This window comes from Brassica napus, chromosome A9 (genome assembly GCF_020379485.1).
Source record: "Brassica napus cultivar Da-Ae chromosome A9, Da-Ae, whole genome shotgun sequence".
Taxonomy (NCBI): Eukaryota; Viridiplantae; Streptophyta; class Magnoliopsida; order Brassicales; family Brassicaceae; genus Brassica; species Brassica napus.
The window spans coordinates 9312724-9323220 of record NC_063442.1 but is presented as its reverse complement, the minus strand read 5'-3'; the positions used below and the strand labels follow the sequence as shown (position 1 = coordinate 9323220).

At 33.6% G+C, this 10497-nt stretch overlaps 1 protein-coding gene across 1 annotated transcript; it reads right to left on the bottom strand.

Moving 5' to 3' along the window:
- On the bottom strand, window positions 1-2879 carry LOC106364272 (alpha carbonic anhydrase 2-like). Its single transcript, XM_013803888.3, has 7 exons — window positions 1777-2879; window positions 1458-1675; window positions 1041-1147; window positions 763-865; window positions 501-665; window positions 311-364; window positions 1-177 (listed from the first exon to the last, which is right to left on the bottom strand). The coding sequence occupies exons 1-7, from the start codon at window positions 1865-1867 to the stop codon at window positions 100-102; spliced, it is 816 nt and encodes a 271-aa protein (XP_013659342.1). The 5' UTR covers window positions 1868-2879; the 3' UTR covers window positions 1-99.
- Between the last annotated feature and the right edge of the window lie 7618 nt (window positions 2880-10497).

The following is a 10497-nucleotide window of genomic DNA, read 5'->3' as shown; positions in this document are numbered from 1 at the left end:
TATTCATGAAACACATCCTTTATTTAGTATAATATGACAATATTGCACTGTTTATTGTAAAACAAATTTATAAAAACATATTTCATATTTGTATCTGCTTCAGCAAGATTTTGGTCTGTTGAATTTGACCACGCGCATATTTGTAGGTTGAACCGGCCTTGCATTTGTATTTGAATGCTGCAATTATTTTGCGAACACATATTAGTAAACATTTGTAAAACTCGTTTTTGCCGTTTCAAAAAAGAAAAAACGGTTGTTGTTTTAGTACTTAATTCTCATAAAAGTACATTTATATTTAAATAAAACTTACATCGTGAACAGCCACTCGGAGTAGTTTCACTTGGTTTCTTGCCACAGTCTTTACCTAAAAAATCACACAAATATATATAAAAGAGTCAATATGATGTAAATGGTCATGAACTAAGGGAAAAATACATGATAAAAACATAAGTAAAAATAACTTGGAAAACAAGAGTTAATATATGGTATTGTAATTATACCTCTTTAACGACGGTCCAAATAACATTTTGGGTACAAGGAGGAATGGTAAGTGATCCAATATATCTATAATATTTTCTGCTCCCAAACTTAATTCCCCTGGGATCAATCATTCCTATATTTTTTTCCTCATTGGGGTCTGTCATCGCCGACAATTTATTTTCCAACTAACCAGAAAAAAACACAGTAAAGAAAATTGGTTGTAATAATTGTTATTTAGAAACTCAAATGTTAAATTAGTCACAGTTATAAATCCATTTATACCAAGTTGAGAAAAGAGTCTGGCCTTCCGATTTTGTAAAGTACTGTGACTACAGCCAAGCTTCCGTTTAAGCTTTCGTGAACCATATGCAGTTCCAGAGCAAACCTACCATATTTAAGATAAACAATTTAAAAATTGCACAAAAGAACTATTTTAAAAACTCTCGAATATCCTTCATATATGTGCATTTTATAAATTAAAAGAAATTCGTAAATGTGTTTCAAAATATTATTTTCCCCTCTTTGGACTAATTATATATGTGCTTTAGAATGTTGCATACCTTCTCCCATTGATCGTATGCTCAGAAGGAGAATGCCAATGAAGCTGATGGAGTTGATATTCAACATTATTGATCTTAATACTACTTGACCCTTCTTCAAATCTCACCTGTCACAAAACAAATAGGAGAGTATATATAAATTCTGAAATTTAAAAATGAGGAACCAAGACTGTGTAGTTTTTTTCTTTTTTTTGGGTAAAACAAGACTGTAGTTGACTCGTCATATGGACCCAATCCATGATAGGGATATTCAAGTTCCATCATCTACGAAAATTGATGTGGTTCCACTGTAAACGTATTAAGTAGCAAACATACATGACTTTCAACAGTCTTTGGGATTAGTCCGAGATCTAGATAATATTTGCTTGTATTTAGGTTCTACAAAAAATGAGTGATCTATAAATGTGTAAATAATACCATCATGTCATGGCCTCTATTTCTGAGAGTTGCATTGGAAGGTTTGTAGTTTCTAGTAAGCCTTCCAAGATGTGAAACAATTCTAACTCTTTTGTGCATAAGATCAATTGGAGATTGCATCTCTCCTTTTCCGCACATTTTCCATTCCGGTTTCAGTTTCCCCCATTTCTCTGGCCCGTTCTCTTGATTCCGCATGTAGCTAAATTCACTTTCATCCTCTACATACATCAACCCATCAAACGTAGTTAACAATTTTCAAAATAGAAAAAATAAACTTGCAAGGAGTTCAATGAACCAGGATCAAATGTATATAGCTTACCAACTTCTCTTTGTGCATTCGAACATGAAATCATGGTGACGATGATGGTGAGAAGTATGAATAAGAAGCACTGGATTGATGATTTATCCATCTTTGTTTTTTCAAAGGGAGAGAGGGGAGATAGATGTCCGAGAGAGATGAGTTGGATTAGTTGTGTGAGCAGAGATCCAAATAATCTTCCAGAATATATAGTGGGTGAGATAATACGTGCATTAGGATTTTAATGATTAGTCGTGCATGTCAAACGGCACGTTGGTCGTCAAGTTTTTTCCTCTTTAGTTTTAAATGATTTTTTGTTCCAATCGTGACGACAACTTTGGACCTTTCACAGTATTTTTATCTGTCCAGCTAGACATCACCTTTTATATAGGTTTTTATAACTTTTTCTTTTTATCATTATCCAATTTGTTAATATGATTTTTTATTTTATTTTACCAACATATCAAGTTAATGTATCCCTTGTTTTATCTGTTAAATTTTATTGGATTTATTATTTATTTTAATCCGATCGGGAAAATCTTGATGTCTATAAACTTTTGGAATAAAGCAAAAATTAAAAATGAAAATCCGTTAAAAACGAAATAAATAAAAAATACTAAAATTTTAGGAAAAGGATATCCACTTTGATCCGGTGGATATATAAATACATGTATATCTTGATTAAATTTAGAATATTACATATATAAGTTTATATAACTATTATTCTAACAAGATTTTAACAAATTCTGTTCACAAAATCAAGAAAATAAAATAGAATATTTGGTTATCTTGATATCTATATTTTTTTGACGCAAAACAAATTAAAAAATAGATATCAGTAACATACGAAATAAATTAAAAATAATAGAAAATGTTGCTAATATTTGTTCCATGCCCATACCTACCACCTCTCCCCAGGCCCATGCATAGTCAGCGACAGTGTATGGTATAAAATTTTATTAAGTTAGAGTATCTCCAAAAAAATACTTTATTTTAAAGTTTTTAAGATTCTATATTTGAAGTTTAAATGTATTGTTCATCAGAAGCAAAACCTTAAACTTAACTTCAAAACTATTTGTATTTTATTCTGTGGTTCTTATGTTTTTCTTAATTAATTAAAATTCATAAAAAAATTTACTAGCACATATATAAATATATTACAACAATATTAATTAATAAATATTATATTAAAATACAAAATTTTAAATATAAATAACATAATAAATATTAAAATTTAAGCAAAATACTACATTATTCCACAAAATTATTTTCGTAATGCATATATGATCATCTAGTGCATTTTGAAGTAAAATGACTCTCTTTATTTTTAATTTATAGATTACAAGCTAAAAATTGTTGAAAATAAATGATATTTATAATTGTAAATACATAAGATATGAAAAAGAAAGTAAAAGAGAAGAATAAAATATTTCTAAAAGACTTAACTTCTATTGATGATATTAATACTCTTGAACATATTTGATCTGATCAAGAAAGAATCGTACGAAAATACATCAAAAACAACAACAACCATCTTCGGTTTCACAAAATTTGTTTGGACAATATTTTAGAGATTTTGGAGGTTCCAGATCAAATTTACCTGACTATTAGTATTGTTGAAATATTCAAATTTTTGTAATAGTTATGTCTTCATGTAATTTTTAAAAGCTTTTTTGTTAAGTTTCTTTTGTATATTGTTATTGTCTAAATATAGTTTTATATATTTTAAATATTATTTTAAAATTGTATTTAATTTTATGCGTAAAACTTTAATTTATAAAAAAATTGAAATATTTTTGAGATATACAATTTTGAGGATTAAAACGATAAACGAAAAAATATTTTAGAATTATAAATGTGATGTGTAATTGTATGAAACAAAATGCAAACAAAAATATGAAACTTCAAATTTGAAATTTTGAGTAGTGAAATTTCAAATATAGTGTCTCATTCTGAAGTTTTCAATTTTTTTTTTGAGAAAAAAATATTCATATTTGAAGTTATAAAGTGTTTTTTGGAGATATTTTTAGTGAATTTTTTTATAAGGAAAACATTTGGGTAACATCTTTGTTGTTTTTAGATGCTAGTCATTGTTAGTTTTGGTAGTTTAAGTTAAGCAATCATGTTACTGAATGTGTCAATGGATGTTATGTAATACATAATCAATTCAATTGTTCATAGTTTTTTTTTTGCTTTTGAATTGAAAAACAATTAGTATTATTCATTGGTTGGAACTTTGAATAAACAAGGCGCATTTTCTAGTATTGAGTAACAAGGCACACTTTCTAATATTGAGTAGAAGGCACATCTTCTAGTACATTTACAAAGTACTGTTGGAGTAAAACACCAAAGCGGCTTTCAGTTTTCATATCAATTGTTTTTATGTTATCGCTTACATACATGCCAGCATATTACCAGATTTAGACCTAAATCATGACAGAAATTATGTTTTAATTATTGATTCGTTTTTTAGACAGACAAAACTTAAATCAGTTCATAACTCAATGATTGTGTACAACTCAATTCTCTTTAGTTTATTCGTGCCAACACTTAAATTTGTTTTTATAATACAATATTATACATAATATCACTGACTAATCATTACGTGTTTGTAGCAAATTTATATTAGACTGCATGTTTCACTATGTTTTGGTTTGGTTGTTTGTACGCCAAAGAATATCATAGAAATGTATAAAATAATAAATACAAAAGTCTCCATAATCTTTCTGACCTTAACGAACAGCTTTGCTCGCATAACCAAAAAAAGAAAGTTGTGCGTTTGGTTGTTTGTACGCCAAAGAATATCATAGAAATGTATAAAATAATTCAAATACAAAAGTCTCCATAATCTTCCTGACCTTAACGAACAGCTTTGATCGCATAACCAAAAAAAAAAGTTGTACGAGACAGCCTGAAGTTCTTTTATTTACTACAATTGGAAGGTGTCACGCATAGATCCAAATAATCATCCAGAATATTAATATCGACGTGTAGAATTTAAAATTACTATAAACATTTTCTAAAAACTTTAATAAAACATTTCTTCATAATTTGGGAATCTATGTTCACATACTAATAAAAGCCTTGGCTATAACCACAAAACAGATACAAAAGCTAGTAAATAAAAAATGTGGATATTCTTAGTAAATGTGGCAAAAGCCATAAAATTGCTATAAAATAGAAAAAATTAGCCACAATTTTACCACAACTATTCTAATAAGTATAGCTAACATTGTGGTTAATCTACAAAAACAAAAAATTGCTACGCTTTAGTCTAAGCCACAAAATATTTTTTCTGTCACGAAATTTTTCATTGACTATTTTAAAATAGCCACGATTTTGCTACAAATTTTTTTTCGTAACTATACGAAACCCTATATACTCTAACATGCTTTTATACAATAAGCTTTAAATATTAACGTTAAAACGCTAATCTTTTCATACTATAACTTCGAATATTAAGCTTCAACTTAAAATTTAATCATTTTAATTCTAAATCTCTAACACCATACTCCAAAACCTAAACTCTATACATACACTTTTTACCCCACATCATAAATCTAAACACTAAATCTAGTATTTTCAAAGTTAAACACTAAATTTTAAACATACACTTTGCAAATTTTATCTTTTCAAAATTTTGTCTCAAATATTATTTTAGATCCTAAACGTCATACTTTAAACCTTATATATATCTAAACTTTAAAACCAATAAATATATATTAACATAACTAAATCTAATCTTTTGAAATAGAAGTTCAATTGAAGCTGTTCTTCAAGATTTCAAGTTATCTTTGATTGGGATTGAAATCACCGGCTTTCCACTTGGTTTTCACTTTAATCCCGTTGGTGACTGAATGGATTTCATTGTTTTTCTGTTCACCTTTACAGTCCTTAATAGGTTCAGTCTTTCTTCCTTAGGTTAGCCGATTTGGCGTTGAAGAGAGCATCTTCGCGTGGGAGTTGATAAGGTTTAATGGATTTGCTTAGTCGTTTATGGAGGGGATCAAGAAGAGTTGGCGTAAACTAGGTAACTCCGATCAGGTATTTGCAGTTGAGGTGGAATTTGGAAAGCTTTCTCAAGTGACGATCAACGAACCGGCGGTGTAGCTAGTGCAAGTTGTGGTCTTGCTGGTGTAGCTCCAGCATCAGTTCGTCATTCCACTCGGCGGCACGTTCAGTCGCGTGCATCAGGTTCATTGCATGCAGAAGCATTGAATGAATCGTGGCTTGCCTCTTCTTTCGACTGGCGCGTTGCAATCTGAAGTGGCACCCGATATGAAGTGGCATCCTATAGAGGAAGATATAATATTATATTGGTCTTGGGCTTCTTTCGGACCTATTTGAATTTACGGTGTTGTATTGATGGGGAATGAATTGTTGATTGTAAACTTGTTCTTGCCCATTGGGCTTTTAAATAAAACGAAGTCGACAAAAAAAGAAATTTAATTTATTATTTTTGTTAAACTATATAAAGATTAATGAATAAAAAAGTGGTTATTTTGATTGGTTGAAGTCGTTGTGGCAAGGATCACCCTTGTCAAAGTTCTAACCCAAAAAGGATTAAGAGTTAAAAGCTCTTTGGATTAATTCAGTAAAAGTTAGGGTTCTTCGATATGGTAAAACCGAAATGTACTGAACCAAACTGAAATAAACAATATGGTTGGTTTTGGTATATACCATATAAACCGAATGGATGTGATTTTATAAAAACCGTAGGATTTGGATATGATTTAGTTTATAACCGATTAAACCAAATAAACCGAACAAAAGTAGAAACATGAAAAGATGTATATATTTTATGACGACGCATGAAAACCTATAAGTTATTTTTTTGTTAATAACCACTACCATATTTTTTTACAGTAATAAATAAGCCCTATTTTGTAAAACACTTGAACTAAAATTAAGCAACAATTCATCGCAACCGAGACTTCTTATTTTCTTAATCTTTTTTTATCTTATTTTAACATTGACTAAATTGAAATAAATATTATAAATTTTATGGACAACAATTAATGAAAATTCTTTACATTTTTTTTCTTATCTATAAACGAACAGAGTTTCGTGTTCAATCTTAGAAACATGACTCTGATAGAAAAACTTTTCTTTCGTGCTTCATGCTTCTGTTTTGTTTTTTATTTTTATTTTCAGAATTTTGAGTTTTAATTTTATATAGGATCGATCCACCCTCATAAGCATGTTTGTGGATTACGAGCTTTGTTTTGCATTTACTGGAATTTTGCTATTTTAATTTAAAGCCTCATATACATTTAAAATCGGTGGATACCTGATTTCTCATCAGATCTCTCTCTTAATACACCAGAACATCAATAAGTGAAGTCACCAGCAGCTGCAGCATAGATATTAGACGGAGACTCATCATGACAGCTCAAATAAGAAACACAATGGATCTAGATCGACATTTGAGTCACAACATATCTAAAACAAGAGCACAACATACTAACCTGCAATATAGGATCGGGAACATGAGGCGTTCTCTTATCATAAGTGATGACTAAGAAAATCTGTGATGACTGAAAAAATCTGTGTCCCAAAAATAGTTGCAAAAGCCACATACTCTCTGGAACATGAGGCTCAGTGATAATAAGAACTGAAAGAAGAGGCAAGTTGTTCTGAAATGTTTTTTGTATTTACTTGCTTGTCTTGTTACAATGTCATAGTTCTCATACTTATAGTAGGTCCTCACCAATCGTGATGCCCTAGCTAACTACTCTCTCATTGGCTCTTTATACATAGGGATTGGAATCTATTGTAAAGCAGAGGAGGTGCCAGCTCTCCAGCTCTGTCCTTTTGTGTTATTTGCAAGGCACTCCTTCTGCAGTTACCGTTTGACATCTTGGACACCACGTGAGCTTCAGACATGGGCCTTTTCTCTTCTCTTTTGGGTTTATGACTCTCTCGTCCCATGATCTGTTGTTCACTACTAATACCCCCCTTCAAACTCAAGGTGGTGGACAGACCAACTCTGAGTTTGTCTCTCAAAGTGGTGAAGGCTTTGCGCGGTAGTGACTTTGTGAAGATGTCCGCTGTCTGTTGAGCCGCAGAGATGTGTCTTGTTTCGACAAAGCCTAGAGCCACTCTTTCTCTTGTATAATGCCAGTCAGTTTCAAAATGTTTGGTCCGAGCATGGAATGATGGATTGATCGTAAGCTGAACCGCTGAAAGATTATCACATTTCAACACTGCAGGCCGTGACTGAGATATGCGAACATCACGGAGCAGAGAAGCAATCCAAGTCAATTCAGCACATGTCTCCGCCATAGCCATGTACTCCGCTTCAGTTGAAGACCTTGAGACTGTGGTTTGTCTCTTTGCACTCCAAGAAACAAGATTGTCACCAAGATATGTACAAAATTCAGTGGTTGATCTTCTTGTTTCTTTGCAGCCAGCCCAGTCACTATCATGAAGGCACTGACATCCAGCGACACAGACTTACTGATGTGAATACCAAATGACGATGTTCCTCTTACATAACGGAGGAGACGCTTGAGAAGATTAAAGTCTGATTGAGTGGGCTCATGCATCCTTTGACACACAAAGTTGACAGCGAACTGAATATCTGGTCTTGTTAAGGTTAGATATTGAAGCTTCCCTGCCAAGCTTCTGAAATATGATGGTTCCGGAAAGATCTCTGGCTTTGCATCAGTAAAGAGTTGCAGGGGCAAGGGAGTTGGCATAGGATTGCAGTCAGACATACCGGCTTGATAAAGAATGTCCTCTGCATATTTAGATTGAGATAGAAATAACCCATCTTGAGTAGTCTCAACCTGGATTCCCAAGAAGTAATGTAAAGGTCCGAGATCTTTCATGGAGAACTGAGAGCTCAGTGCCTCTTTGAACTGTTGTAACAGCACAGAGCAGTTTCCAGTGAGCAATATATCATCGACGTAGAGTAAAAGGATGAGAGTCTTCCCTTCATGATGATAAACGAACAAGGATGGATCAGCCTTTGAACAGGAGAAGCCAAACTCTAAGAGATAGTTACTGAACTTGTCGAACCAAGCTCTGGGAGCTTGCTTAAGCCCGTAGATTGCTTTGTCCAGCTTGCAGACGTGCGACGGTCGTTCTTTATCAACAAATCCCGGAGGTTGACTCATGTAGATATCTTCTTTGATGTCTCCATGAAGGAAAGCACACTTTACATCAAGCTGAGTAACAGACCAACCCTTTGCTGTTGCGACATTAAGAACCAGTCTGATTGTAGGAGTTTGAACCACTGGACTGAAGGTTTCCCAATAATCTACGCTTTCTTCTTGATCATTTCCTCTGACAACAAGTCTTGCTTTGCAACATCTCAAGGACCCATCCGCATTGAGCTTGATTCTGTATATCCATCCGGAGCCTAGGACTTTCATAGAAGGATCATACGGAACTAGGTGAAACGTTTGATTCTCTTCTTGAGTGTCCATTTCGTCTATCATTGCATTAGTCCAGCGAAGATCTTTCAAGGCAGCAACAACAGATTTGGGTTCAGTTAGGACCTGAGGATTTGACAACAGAGCGTAGCGTGGATTTGGTTTGATGATTCCAGCTTTGGCTCTTGTAGACATAGGATGAATATTACCAGCAGGAGGTTGAACTCGACTGTTAGGAACCGGGATATCATGCTGATCATTGTTGTCTTCATGATTGTTGGGATCCGGAATTAGTACATGTTGAGGGACCTGCGGAGCTTCTTCAGCAAAGTTGGGTCTTGGTAGAAGAGATGGTCCTTGACGTTCTTCAGGCTCTGGTTCAGACTGAGGAATAGCTTTTTGCCAAGACTGCAGCAGAGTAGTAGAGTACTGAGGAACTAAATGTTGAAACTTATCAGCAAACGGGAATAGAGTTTCATCAAAGATGGCATGACGAGTGATATACACACGTCCTGTTGGAGGATATAGACATCTGTATCCTTTATAGGCAGCGTTGTATCCTAAAAAGACACACTGTAGAGACCGCGGTTCAAATTTGTGAGCGGAGTAAGGTCTCAGACATGGATAGCAAGCGCTTCCAAAGACCCTCAATGCAGTATATTCCGGTTTCTTTTTGAACATAAGTTCATGTGGAGTAAGGTTGTTGATTGTAGAGGAAGGGAGTAGATTGATCAAGTAGTTCGCAGTGTAGAATCCTTCAACCCAAAACTTCAAAGGCACTTTACTGTGAAACATCATAGCGAGGCTTAACTCAATCAAATGACGATGTTTCCTTTCTGCCATACCATTTTGTTCAGGAGTGTAGGGACAAGACATCTGATGTTTGATCCCATTAGTCTCCAGCTCTGTCTGAAAACGTTTGCTTGTGAACTCTCCACCGCTGTCTGATTGGAACACTTTTATGCGAGTACTCATATGATTTTCAACTTGTTTTCGAAATAGAGTGAACACATTGCAGAAATCAGACTTCAAACAAAGAGGATATAACCAACTATAGCGAGAGTAGTCATCAACAAACACCACATAATATTTAAAACCTTGTACAGAGTTCACTGGAGCTGGACCCCACAAATCACAATGAATCTTGGCTAAAGGTTCAGAACTACAAGATTCAGAAAGAGAAAAAGGTAAACGGAGACTCTTTCCCATTTGGCAAGGTTCACAAATGAGACTCTTGCTGCTCTTATTGGTGTTGATCGCCTTGCTGTGTTGTAAGTGCTGAAGAATCTTGAGACTTGCATGACCCAGCCTGTGATGCCATAGAACATCATCAACAGTCTGTTGCCTTGATGAGTAGAAAGTC

Excerpts from the sequence above, each read along its gene's own strand:
- LOC106364272 (XM_013803888.3), bottom strand. The coding sequence starts at position 1,867 with ATGGATAAATCATCAATCCAGTGCTTCTTATTCATACTTCTCACCATC. Across the intron at positions 866-1,040 it reads CATACGATCAATGGGAGAAG|GTTTGCTCTGGAACTGCATA; the intron begins GTATGCAACATT and ends TAAATATGGTAG. Across the intron at positions 365-500 it reads TTTGGACCGTCGTTAAAGAG|GTAAAGACTGTGGCAAGAAA; the intron begins GTATAATTACAA and ends GTGATTTTTTAG.